Raw genomic sequence first — 14,297 nt, forward strand, 5'->3', positions numbered from 1 at the left:
CCCTATTCCGTCGTTAAATATAATTACCAATAAATTTTTGCTATTTGGCGATAGAATTTGTCCTTCACATTTTTTTTTTTTGGGGTAGTGATAACTTATCTGTGGCCTTCCTCCAAATAAATTAATTGCTCTATACTTTTCTGAATTAATCTCATACCTATTAGGAATTTCCTTTAAAAGTCAACTTATAGAGGAAATTGCTTTATACTTTTCTGAATTAATCTCATACCTATTAGGAATTTCCTTTAAAAGTCAACTTATAGAGGAAATTGCTTTATACTTTTCTGAATTAATCTCATACCTATTAGGAATTTCTTTTAAAAGTCAACTTATAGAGGAAAAGGAATTTTACTCAATGAATAACTAATGCTCCTGAGAAATCTAACGTACATATCGTGACCTCTTTTTTTATGCTTATCATAATTTACTGTATTTTATCCAAATTAAAATCTTATTTCAAGACTCCATAAACTCAAAAACTCCTTCAACTTTATCCTTTTATCCAACAAACAAATCATATATCAATTCAAAAACACTTCAAATTTATTCTCACAAGTCTAACCAACTTCCACTCATAATGCTTATAAGTTATCCTTAGTAGAACAAAACCCCATAAATCAGCCCTTTATATTTACTCAAAGCTCCATTCGTTTAATTTTATCACTAGAAAATTAAATATGGCTGATTCAATGGTAAAAAACCCTAGTTTTGGACTATGCAATTTCACTTTGCAATTCCTACGTGGACGTTGGTTTATGATGTTTGCTTCATTCTTGATTATGGCTGGAGCAGGCGCGACGTATTTGTTTGGTGTATATTCTAAAGTTATAAAATCGACTCTTGGATATGATCAATCCACCCTTAATCTTCTTGGTACGTGTAAAGATTTGGGTGCTAATGTTGGTGTTCTTTCTGGACTTTTAGCCGAGGTAACGCCAACTTGGTTCGTTCTTTTAGTTGGATCAGTGCTGAATTTTGCTGGCTATTTTCTTATTTGGCTAGCCGTGACCAAAAAAATTGCAACACCAAAAGTATGGCAAATGTGTATTTATATATGTATTGGTGCTAATTCTCAGAATTTTGCTAATACAGGTTCACTTGTTACATGTGTTAAAAATTTCCCAGAGAGTAGAGGAATGATGTTAGGTTTAATGAAAGGTTTTGTAGGGTTAAGTGGTGCAATTTTCACACAACTTTATCTTGCTATTTACGGCAATGATTCTAAGTCTTTAATTCTTCTTATTGGTTGGCTTCCTGCTTTACTTTCCATTCTTTTCATCTTTAACATTAGGGAGATGAAAAGTTCTAGACATCCCAATGAAGTTAGAGTCTTTTACCAAAATCTTGTTATCTCAATTTCTTTGGCTTTGTTATTGATGGGATTAACAATTTCACAAAAATATCTTAAATTCTCCCACAATGCTTATGTTGCATGTGCCACTATTGTTTGTGTGGTACTTTTCTTGCCATGTATTATTGCAATAAGGGAGGAGTTTTATACTTGGAAATTGAAGAAAAAAGAAATAATGCAAACCCCTTGTAGGATTATTGTTGAAAACCCTCCTTTGCCAATGTCAGAAATTGTGGAGTTGGATAAAAAACAAGAAAAGAATGAAGTTGGATGCTTTAGTAATATTTGCAATAAGCCAAAAAGGGGTGAGGATTATACTATACTACAAGCCCTTTTGAGTGTGGACATGTTAATTCTATTTGTGGCTACATTTTGTGGGCTAGGGTGCAGTTTAACAGCAGTGGATAATTTGGGACAAATTGGTGAGTCCTTAGGTTATCCATCTCATACAATTAGCACATTTGTGTCCTTAGTGAGCATATGGAATTATTTCGGTAGGGTTTTCTCTGGGTTCGTCTCTGAAAAGCTTCTCTTGAAATGGAAAGTTCCACGCACACTGATGATGACTTTCGCTCTAATCTTACCAAGCATTGGTGACCTCCTCATCGCCTTCCCTTTTCCCGCTTCAGTTTATGTGGCATCGTTGCTAATCGGCTTCTCTTTTGGTATTCAATTGACGCTTCTTTTCATTATAATATCGGAGCTGTTTGGATTGAAGTATTATTCAACGTTATTCAATTGTGGACAATTGGCTAGTCCTATTGGATCATATGTGTTGAATGTGAAAATTGTGGGCAAACTTTATGATAAGGAGGCATTGAAGCAATTAGCAAGTAAAGGTATGACAAGATCCATGGTGAAAGAATTGGTTTGCATTGGAAACCAATGTTATAGGAATTCTTTTATCATACTTGCTTGTGTGAATGCATTTGGAGCTCTTGTTTCTTTGATTTTGGTATGGAGGACTAAGGATTACTACAACACTGATATTTACAAAAGATTTAGGGATGAAATGGAAGCAAATGAAGATGGTTGCTCATAAATGAGTATTTTTTTCAAAGTTGAAGGGTCTGTCTTGTGAAATTCAAGAATTAGTTATAGTTTGAAATTTACTCGAGAGAAACGTATTTATCATTTTAGTTTTTTTTTTTTTTTTTTTTTGGTTCTTTTGAAATACATTGGTTTAACTTGTTTTTGTTTGATTTCTAATGGTAGAATTGTGAAGATGTTTAATTCTACAATATCCAAGTTCTTGAATCCCACTGCCAAGGTTCATTTATATTTAATTTAGCATTCTTTAAATTTGTTTTTCTTACGTTCTCCTTTGCAATTTTATTACTACTATTTTTACGGATTTAACTTCTTTTTTTTAAAGTTCTTCCTAGACTTTAATTTGTACAAGTCATTTTATATTCTTTTGAAAAACACTTTTTCAAAACTTTTACATGGAATCAATACACAACCACGAGAATGCTACAATATTTGATATCTGATGTACCATTTTCTTCAATTGAGGGCCTATTACTATGGCAAAAAGAGGATATTTCAAATTACATTATTAGCTAAAAAGTTGTGCACATCGTAATATTTCTTGGGATAAATTTATTTTGGAAAAAACTGGTTTTGGAATTTCTTTTGTTTTTTCGTTTCTGGAAATTTATCACAATAGATGCTGTCTCTTTCACTTTCACAACATGACTCGTCAATATATTACTTAATTTTGAATGGTTCAATATTGAATCGATATAAAGATTCATTTACCAATGAAAGAACTCTTTTTTGTTTTTCCTCTCAGATGTATACATTTTATGCCTTTTACCTATCATCATCATTGCTTTTATCCTAATATCAGTAATTTGTCTAATTATTATCGATCAATCTATGAAAGGAAACTATTCAATACTGACAAATTTGCCAATACATTTCTAGGTGCCCCACCTAGGGGTGTAAACGGATATTCGAAAACCGACTAAACCGACCGAACTGTACCGCACCAAACTGATTTTTAGGTTTTCTTTTAAGAAACCGTTGGTTTTTATATAAATCTATAACCGCACCGATAATTAGGGTAGGTTTTTTATTTTATAAAAATAAACCGAAAAAATACCGAATCGTACCAAATAAATTTTACATGTGAAAAATATATTTATTTGGTAAGTTTAAAAATAATAATGCACTAAATTTTCTTTCGGCCTTGGAATTATGAAAACTATTACGAGCCAACAAGTAATTAAACTCAAAATACTAATTCCTAAAACCTATTATGCTACTTCTACTTAAACTAAGTTATTTCAAGTATCTTTATTAGCAAGACACAAAGTATTTTATCGATTATGAGTAGCAAACTACAATGTATTGAATATGTTTCCTTTCATATAATTTAGATTTATCTTTTTGAATATTTTATCTTCTATAGACTTTATTCTTGAGTCCCATATTGGTATATCTTTCAACTCGTATGATTTATATTTTCTTTGCCTTTGTTTGATTTCTTTTACGTTGTTGTAGAATAGTTGATGGATCTATATTCTAGCCATCTTTTTTTTTAATTCATCACCCTTTAAACAGTAACAATGTCTAGAGAATTTTGCTAAATCCTATAAAAACGTATGTTATTGCATTCTACTTCTACTAGTGAATTTTACATGATATTTAAAAAAATACCGAAAATTAACCGAACCGTACCGATATCGAAGAGAAACCGACATAATTGAGACGGTTTCGAAAAGTCTAATTTTGGTTATACATAATAGAATAACCGAAAAAATGGTATAGTACAAATTTTATGAAATAACCGTCCGAACCGAACCATTGACACCCCTATCCCCACCTCTTCGTTTCGAAGTACTCAGAAAAATGGACAAATAAGGAAAATTAAACAAAAATTTAAAGAAGTTCGAAAAAAGAAGAAGCTACTATTATTAAAGGTGGCCTTTTAATTTAATTTTTTTTATTCGATATTTGATATTTACTCTGAGTACAATTAATTTTGGTTTGCGTTGGAAAGTTTTTCTCTTTAAAAATAAAATAGTCTTTATTAAAGACGTTTTCATTCCCATAACTAGACCTGAGACCAAAATAAAGTGTGCTACTCGATTTAATCACTTATAGAAATATTATCATCTACAAATGTGTAGAACAATTAATTACTAACTAGTAAATATGTCCGCACTTCGCGCAGTTAAATTAACGACATGACAATTTTTCTAATATCGAAATATTAAAAGAGTTGTCGGTAAAAGACACTTAATTTTGTATCTCCATCTCCATTATTTTCTTAAAATTTCTAGTTAAAATGTTTATGTTAAATACTTCTATTTTTAAAATTTAAGAATTTAATAGATCTATATGCAAGTATTATTTAATTTTACTTTTCTTTACCTTTATAAAAAAGAAAAAGAAATAGTTCTAATTTTCGAAATATAAAAAAAAAATAGTTTATCATTTAATACTTCTCATTACCTTGACATTTTGAACTTTTTTTTCCTCCAATGACATTTTTGAATTTTCGTTCTCCTTTTTTGTCATTTTTCTTGTTGATAATATATCCTTTATTTTTTTAATATTTTTTCTATCGCTTTTCATTTTGATAATTTCATCCTACCTCTTTCCTTATACTATTTATTTTAATTTATTCCAACATTCTTTTTCGTTCCCACCTTTCCTCAACTTCTATTCATTTTTTTCACCACCAAAGGATGTGGTGCAGTGGATGGAACTGCTCCTCCCTTAACCAGAGGTCGCGGCGCGAATCCGAATATAGTCGGGCTCCAATACGGATACCGGACACCGGGTGAAAACCAAAAAAAAAATTCTATTCAATTTTTCACCTTGGTTACATTTACTATTACTTTTTTATTTTTATTTTTCTTTTACTTTATACCACTCAATTCATCCAATAAAATAAACAATCGATATCCTTCCTTAAATAATCTAAGTCAATTCTCCTTTCTCCTCTTACTAATTAAGTCAATTTCTCTCTTGATTAATTTTTTCGTATATTATATTTTGTACTATATAAAAAAAGTCAATAATCAATTTTTATATAAACTTAATTTTACCTCCCTCTCATTCTATCTCCCACACATCTCTGTATAAAGTAAAATAATGTTAAAAATAAAAGTTACACATTTAAATGCTTAACAAAATATAATATAATAAGTTGTAACCAGAATATACATTTTTTTCTTTCTTTTATTTTTTTGTTTCATTTCCTTTCTAATATTTCACGCTCTTCAATTCCTCCATAAAATCAGAAATCATTATCCTTCCTTAAATAACCAAATCAACAATCCCCTCTTACCAAACTTATGAAAAATTCTAAAAAAACAATACTCTCTTGATTATTCCTCCTACCATTCAGATATGCCTATTATATGTATAAAAATATTTCACTTAATATAATCATTCCTAATATCCAAAAACAGGACATTCTTACACCAATAAAAAGTATCACATATGAATCCACTACAATTACAAGCCTGCATCAGATCAAGAGTAACAAAATATGTATACATCGTTGATGGTATCGCCTTCATCAAGCTTATATTTGACTCCCCAAATATTGTCACTTGTAGCGACATATGTTCTTCTCTTTCTCATTCCTTAATTAACAGTCAACAGATTTAAAATGAAAAAACCTTATAGAGAAAAAAATCATTTTAAAGAGATAGCTTCAAATAAAAAGGAGAGAGTGAAGATGAATGATTAAAAATGAAGAGAAGAGAGTTATGTGATGAAGAAGATATTGCTTATTATTTATAGTAACCAAAAACAGGTAATCAATACAATATTAAGTTGGGTAATAGCAATACATTCTAACCTACATTCACCCATTATTCTACTATAATAAGCATTATGAGTATTATGATTAATTGCATATGTTACAACTTTAATTACAACCGTTTCACTTTTTTTCTTGGAAAGAAGAAAATATATATTTAATAGAAAAGCAAGAGGAAAAAGGCAAAAAATTGAGAAATGTTATAAAATCTTTAGTAAATGTGGATGTGCACTACTCCCACTACTTTCACCCATAATGTAAATAACCTCCTACTACTCTTCACCATTATGATTGTAACTCTCACACCTCATAACCCCTCTCGATGATCTTCCCCCATGATCTCAATTATTAATATCATGTTTAAGACAATCATTTTGTAACGTTCATATGTAATAGTATAAATAGAGGCATGAAATGTGAGATGGAACATACTTGAATACTTGATGAAATAAGAAAGTTATCTCTTCTTCTCTTATTCTACTTATATTCGTGTTTTATATTGTTATGTCACGACCCGAATTTTCCACCATCGGGAGTCGTGATGGCGCCTACTAGTGAAAGCTAGGCAAGCCAACAGTTTGAACAATTTATCTTTTTCTCATTTTTAATCCTTAACCAATAACAATTTATAACGGCGAACTTTAAACAAGTGGAAGAAATAACTAAAACCATTTAAATATTTCCAATATAAATTCTTAAGCAAAGACTACCCAGAATTGGTGTCACAATTTTACAGACGGTTTAGGAATACTACAGACAAGGTCCGAAAAATAAATACAACATTGTGTCTGAATTACATAAATGAAACGGGATGAAAGGATAGAGGGAGACGACAGGGCCTGCAGACGCCTGCAGGACTACCTTGGATCTCCGAATGGACTGAAGGCAGCAACCCAAATCTACGGTCTGTATGCTCCAGTACCGTGATCTGCACACAGTGCAGAGTGTAGTATCAGCACAACCGATCCCATATGCTGGTAAGTGCGTAGCCTAACCTCGGCGAAGTAGTGATCAGGCTAAGACCAGACTACCAAATAAACATGTGCAGTTAAATCATATACAGCGGAAAATAAAAGCAGGAATGTACAGTTAAGAATGGGAGGGGGAAACATACTGCGGGGGAAACATAAAATGATAATAGAAGGACAACAGGTAAATACAAGGAACATCATAACTCAATTATCAACAAGAATCAGAAATCAAACAAGTGCACAACATCACCTTTCGTGCTTTTACTCTCGTCCTCACCATAAGAATCAATATAATCTGCATGATATCACCCTTCGTGCTTTTACTCTCGTCCTCACCATAAAATTAATATAATCAGCACGGAATTGTACATCGTGCGGCATGGCATCACCATTCGTGCTTTTACACTCTTCCTCACAAAATCATACATGATATCACCCTTCGTGCTTTAACACTCTCTCACCAAAACAATGCACGGCATCACCCTTCGTGCTTTAATACTCTTCCTCACCCAAACAACAATCACAAGCAATAAGGGAAAGGAAATAAATAAAATCACAATAAAATTCCGGCAATGGAACAATATCAAAAGTACCAACATCCCGGCAAGGGAGATAGCATTAAAAGCAACATCCCGGTAAGGGAGACAATATAATAATCCTCTTCTCTTTTTCACATGTACTTCACAACTTGATCAAATGCTCTATAAGGTTCAACTGCTAATTATACCTCCACAATTCATTATACAACTTGAGTCAACGCTCTTCAATATTCAAATACCACTATTACTTCCACAAGCTTTGCTCAATAATAGAAATCATCACATAAGGCATGAACAATACAAACGGAGTCACATTAATCATAGTATAAGACTCACAAGCATGTTTGACACCAATGTATAGATACTCGTCACCATGCTTATATGTCGTACTCCACAAATAAAATATAGCAAATAGGACACAACTTCTAATCCCTCAAGCTAAGGTTAGATCAAACACTTACCTCGATACCACGAACACAATTCAAGTCTCAATTATCGCTTTACACCACCAATTCGCTCGTATCTAGCCATAAGTTACTTAACTATATCAATAAATGCTAAATGAATCAATTACAATGCATGAAAATAGGTTTTTTAAAATTTTCCCAAAAAGTCAAAAATCGCCCCCGGACCCACATGGTCAAAACCCGAGGTTCGAACCAAAACCCGATTACCCATTCCCTCATGAACCCAAATATATAATTTGTTTTTAAATCAGACCTCAAATCGAGGTCCAAATCCCCAAAATTTAAAAAACCTAGGTTCTACCCAAAATACCCAATTTCCCCCATGAAAACCTTTGATTTGAGTGGAAATTATGAGAAAAGATGTTAAAGATTAATAAAAACAAGTTAGAAATGACTTACAATCGATTTGGAATAGTACTTATCTTTGAAAAATGGCCCAAGAGTGTTTTGGTTTTGAAAGGGTTTGAAAAATGGTTGAAATTCATCTAAGTTATGATTTGCAGGTTGCAGGTGTCGCAATTACGACCAGATTCGCAATTGCGAACCCCTCAAATTGCTAACTTCGCAAATGCGAAGCTTTTGTCGCATTTGAGACCCTTCTTATTTCCGGTCACTTTCGCATTTGCGATGGACCATTCGCAAATGCGATGCCGCATTTGCAATAAAGAAATCGCATTTGCCACCAAGGCAGCCCAGGTCGGATATCTCATTTGCGATGATTTCTCGCATTTGTGAGCTTGCATTTGTGAAGCCTGCAGACCTGTAACATACCAGCTGAAAACTTGCAACTTCCTAAGTTCAATTCCACTCCGAGGCCTATCCAAAACTCACCCGAGCCCTCGGGGATCCAAACCAAACATGTACACTAACCCAAAACATCATACGGACTTGCTCGTGTAATCAAATCATGAAAATAACATGTAAAACTATGAATTAAATCTCAAAACTCATCATTTTCATCAAGAACACTTAAAGTTCATAACTCTCCAACCGGAGGTCCAAATCACGTCAAATAAATTCCATTTTTCACCAAATTTCACAGTTATCATTTAAATACTTTAACAAGTTTGTACCGGGCTCTGGAACCAAAATACGGGCCCGATACCAATGGTTTCAAACATTAATTCTTTTCTTTATTTCATAAATAATTCAACAAAATAATTTCTTTCAAAAATTAATTTCTAAGGCTTGGGACTTCCGAATTCATTTCCGGGCATAGGCCTAAGTCTCATATTTTACTGCGGACCTCCCGGGATCATCGGAACACAGATCCGGGTCCGTGTGATCAAAATATTGACCAAAGTCAACCATAATCAAATTTTAACTCTAGAAATTTCTATTTTTCATATTTTCACATAAAAGCTTTTTGTATATACGTCCGGACCATGCACGCAAATCGAGGTGAGGTAAAAAGGAGGTTTTAAGGCCTCAAAACACTGAATTTGTTTCTAAAACAAGTGATGACCTTTCGGATCATCACATCCTCCCCTCTAAAACAATCATTCGTCCTCGAACGGATATAAGAAGGAAGTACCTGAGTCGGAAAAAAGATAGGGATAACGGCTCCGCATATCGAACTCGGACTCCCAGGTCGATGCCTCAGCAGGATGTCCTCTCCACTGAACACGAGCAGAAGGGAAATTCTTCGATCTCAACTGATGAGCCCGTGGTCTAGAATAGCTACCGGCTCCTCCTCATAGGACAAGTCCTTGTCCAACTAGACAGTGCTGAAATCTAACACGTGGGATGGATCGCAGTGATACTTTCGAAACATGGACACATGAAACACTGGATGCACGGCTGATAAGCTCGGTGGCAACGCAAGTCTGTATGCCACCTCTCTCGCTCGCTCACGAATCTCAAACAGGCCAACGAATCTAGGGTTAAGCTTGCCCCTCTTCCCAAATTTCATCACGCCCTTCATAGGCGACACCCCAAGCAACACTCGCTCACCGACCATGAATGCCAAATCACGAACCTTACGGTCGGCATAACTCTTTTGCCTGGACTAAGCTGTACGAAGCCTATCCTGAATAATCCTGACCTTGTCCAAGGCATCCTGTACTAGATCCATACCCAACAACCGAGCCTCTCCCGACTCAAACCATCCAACCAGCGACCGACACCGCCTACCTTATAAAGCATCATAAGGAGCCATCTAGATACTCGACTGGTAGCTGTTGTTGTATGCAAACTCTGCTAAAGGCAAAAACTGATCCCACGAGCCTCCAAAATCAATGACACAAGCTCGGAGCATATCTTCCAAAATTAGAATAGTCTGCTCGAACTGCCCGTCCGTCTGAGGATGAAACGCTGTGCTCAACTCAACCCGTGTGCCTAACTCCCGCTGAACTGCTCTCCAGAAATGTGAGGTAAACTGCATACCTCGGTCCGAAATGATAGACATGGGCATACCATAAAGACGAACAATCTCTCGGATATAGATCTCAGTTAACCTCTCAGAAGAATAAGAGACTGCCACCGGAATGAAATGTGCTGACTTGGTCAGCCTATCAACAATAACCCACACTGCATCGAACTTCCTCTGAGTCCGTGGGAGTCCAACAACGAAGTCCATAGTGATACGCTCCCACTTTCACTCAGGAATCTCAATCTTCTGGAACAAACCACCAGGCCTCTGATGCTCGTACTTAACTTGCTGACAATTCAAACACTGAGCCACATATGCAACAATGTCCTTATTCATTCTCCTCCACCAATAATGCTGCCGCAAATTCTGATACATCTTAGCGGCGCCCGGGTGAATAGAGTACCGAGAACTATGGGCCTCCTCTAAAATCAACTCCCGGACTCCATCCACATTAGGCACACAGACTTGACCCTGCAGCCTCGAAACTCCATCATCTCCTAATGTAACTTGCTTGGAAACTCCGTGCTGCACCGTGTCCCTAAGGACACACAAATGAGGATCGTCATACTGCCGATCTCGGATACGCTCCAATAACAAACGAGTGACTGTGCAAGCTAACACACGGCTAGGCTCAGAAACATCCAACCTTATGAACTGATTGGCCAAAGCCTAAACATCCAAAGCAAGTGATCTCTCACCGACCAGAATATATGCAAGACTGCCCATACTGGCTGACTTCCTACTCAAAGCATCGATCACCACATTGGCCTTTCTCGGATGATATAAGATGGTGATATCATAGTCTTTCAACAGCTCCAACCACCTTTTCTGCCTCAAATTTAGCTCCTTTTGTTTGAACAAGTATTGCAAACTCTTGTGATCCATGAACACCTCACATGATATGCCATATAGATAATACCTCCAAATTTTCAATGCGTGAACAATGGCTGCTAACTCCAAATCATGAACTGGATAGTTCTTCTCTTGAATCTTTAACTACCGCAAATCATAAGCAATGACCTTTCCATCCTACATCAACACCACACCAAGTCCAATACGAGATGCATCACAATAAACTGTATATGGCCCCGAACCTATGGGCAAAACCAACACTGGCGCCGTAGTCAAAGTTGTCTTGAGCTTCTGAAAGCTCACCTCACACTCGTCCGACCACCTGAACTGGGCACCCTTCTTGGTTAACCTGGTCATCGGGGATGGAATAGATGAAAACTCCTCCACAAACCGACGATAATAGCCTGCCAAACCCAAGAAACTCCGGATCTTTGTAGCTGATGCTGGTCTAGGCCAGTTCTTGACTGCCTCTATCTTCTTTGGATCTACCTGAATACCCTCTGATGATACAACATGACCTAAGAATGCAACTGAACTCAACCAGAACTCACACTTCAAAAACTTCGCATACAACTGACTATCCCTCAAAGTCTAGAGGACCACTCTCAGATGTTGCTCATTCTCCTCCCGGGAATAGATCAAAATATCATCAATAAAGACTATCACAAATGAATCCAAGTAAGGCCTGAACACTCGGTTTATCAATTCCATAAAAGTTATTGGGGCATTTGTCAACCCGAATGACATCACCAAGAACTCATAATGCCCGTACCGAGTATTAAAAGCTATCTTATGGACATCAGATGCCCTAATCCTTAACTTATGGTAGCCAGATCTCAAGTCAATCTTCGAAAATACCTTGGCACCCTGAAACTGATCAAACAAATCATCAATCCTCATCAATGGATGCTTATTCTTGACTGTAACCTTGTTCAACTGCTGGTAATCTATACACATTCTCATCGATCCATCCTTTTTCTTAACAACCAACACCGGCGCACTCCAAGGCGAGACACTAGGTCTAATGAGACCTTTTTCAAGCAAGTCTTGCAACTGCTCCTTCAACTTTCAACTCAGGCGGGGCCATACGATATGGCGGGATAGAAATAGGCTGAGTGCCCGAAGCCAAATCAATGCAGAAGTCAATATCCTTATCGGGTGGCATACCCGGCAGGTCTGAAGGAAATACCTCAGAAAACTCATGAACAACAGGAACTGAATCAATAGAAGGAAGCTCGGCACTAGAATCACGAACATATGCCAAATAGGCCAAACACCCCTTCTCGACTATACGTTGAGCCTTCATATATGAGATAACACTATGAGTAGAATGATCAGGAGTCCCTCTCCACTCTAAACGAGGTAAACTCGGTAAGGCTAAGGTCATAGTCTTGGCATGACAGTCCAAGATAGCGTGGTAAGGTGTGATAACCAGTCCATTCCCAATATGACATCAAAATCAACCATGTCCAGAAGTAACAAATCTATACGAGTCTCAAAACCCCCAATCACAACTATACATGAATGATGGACATGATCTACCACAATAGAATCACCCACCGGGGTAGACACATATATAGGAGCACTCAAAAAATCACGAGGCATGACCAAATACAGTGCAAAATAGGATGACACGAGTATATAGATCTTGAATCAAATAAAACTGAAGCATCTCTACTACAAACCAGAATAGTACCTGTGATAACTGCATCGGAAGCCTCAGCCTTAGGCCTGGCTGGAAGAGCATAACATTGGGGCTGGGCTCCACCACTCTGAACTACATCTCTGGGACGACCTGCTGCTGACTGGCCTCCAACTCTAGCGGCCTGACCTCTACCTCTAACACCTCTACCTCCACCTTTAACACCTCTACCTCTACCTCTAGCTGGTTGAGAGGGCTGTGGAACACTCGGTGCCTGAACTATGGCACGGGAACCCTGATACTGAGAGCTGCTCGATGCTCGAGGGCAAAATCTAGCAATGTCCCATATCACCACAAGTATAACAAGCCATCGGCTGTTGAGACTGTTGACCTTGACGACCTGAATGACCACCCCAAAAACTCTAGAGCGGCGGTGCACTGATAGGAGCTGGTGGTACACTATAGGACTTCTGATCAGAATACTGCATATGAGAACCACGACCACCTGAAGCACCGTGAGAAACCTGAAGAGCTAACTGAAAAGTTCTAGGAGGATGGCCTCTACCATACGAATTCCTGCCTCTAGACGAGGCGCCACTGATTCTGCAAGAATGACGAGGCCTGTTGTCAGACCCCTGACCACCTCCCTGCGATAGAACCATCTCAACTCTCCTGGCCACATTGGCTGCCTCTTGAAAAAAAATCTCACTCCCCGTCTCCTTAGCCATCTGAAGTCGAATAGGCTGAATGAGCCCCTCAATGAATCTCCCCACTCTCTCTCTCTCTCATTGGGGTGTATAAGTAGAGCATGACGGGCCAAATCAATAAACTTGGTATCATACTGAGTAACAGTCATAGAACCCTATTGGAGACGCTCAAACTGCCTCTGATAGATCTCTCTCTGAGTGACAGGAAGAAACTTCTCCAGAAATAGCTGAGAAAAATGATCCCAAGTCAAAGCTAGTGACCCAACTAGTCTAGCCAAACAATAATCCCTCCTCCAAGTCTTGGCAGATCTAGATAAGCGAAAAGTAGCAAAGTCGACCACATTGGTCTCCATTATCCCCATGTTCCTGAGAACCTCATGACAACTGTTTAAATAATCATGGGGATCCTCAGAAGATGCACCACTAAAGGTGGTAGTAAAGAGCTTGGTGACTTGTCCAATCTCCACAAGGCATCGACAGACATAGCTGCTTCATCACCAGTCTGAGCTACCATACCCGGCTGCTCCAACTGGCTGAGTTGTTGGAGTTTGAAACTGTGGAGCCATCTGCTCCGGAGTGCAAGTAGCAGGAGTCTGGGTTCCTCTTCCAGCCTG

General features: G+C 37.2%; 1 protein-coding gene across 1 annotated transcript; it reads left to right on the plus strand.

The window, feature by feature from the left end:
* Positions 1-571: 571 nt before the first annotated feature.
* LOC107792878 (protein NUCLEAR FUSION DEFECTIVE 4-like) lies at positions 572-2,441 on the plus strand. The gene has a single exon (XM_016615126.2). The coding sequence runs from the start codon at positions 678-680 to the stop codon at positions 2,391-2,393; it is 1,716 nt and encodes a 571-aa protein (XP_016470612.1). The 5' UTR covers positions 572-677; the 3' UTR covers positions 2,394-2,441.
* Positions 2,442-14,297: the final 11,856 nt, after the last annotated feature.

The sequence above is a fragment of the Nicotiana tabacum genome, chromosome 11, assembly GCF_000715075.1.
Source record: "Nicotiana tabacum cultivar K326 chromosome 11, ASM71507v2, whole genome shotgun sequence".
NCBI classification, from domain to species: domain Eukaryota; kingdom Viridiplantae; phylum Streptophyta; class Magnoliopsida; order Solanales; family Solanaceae; genus Nicotiana; species Nicotiana tabacum.

Excerpts from the sequence above, each read along its gene's own strand:
- LOC107792878 (XM_016615126.2), top strand. The coding sequence starts at position 678 with ATGGCTGATTCAATGGTAAAAAACCCTAGTTTTGGACTATGCAATTTC.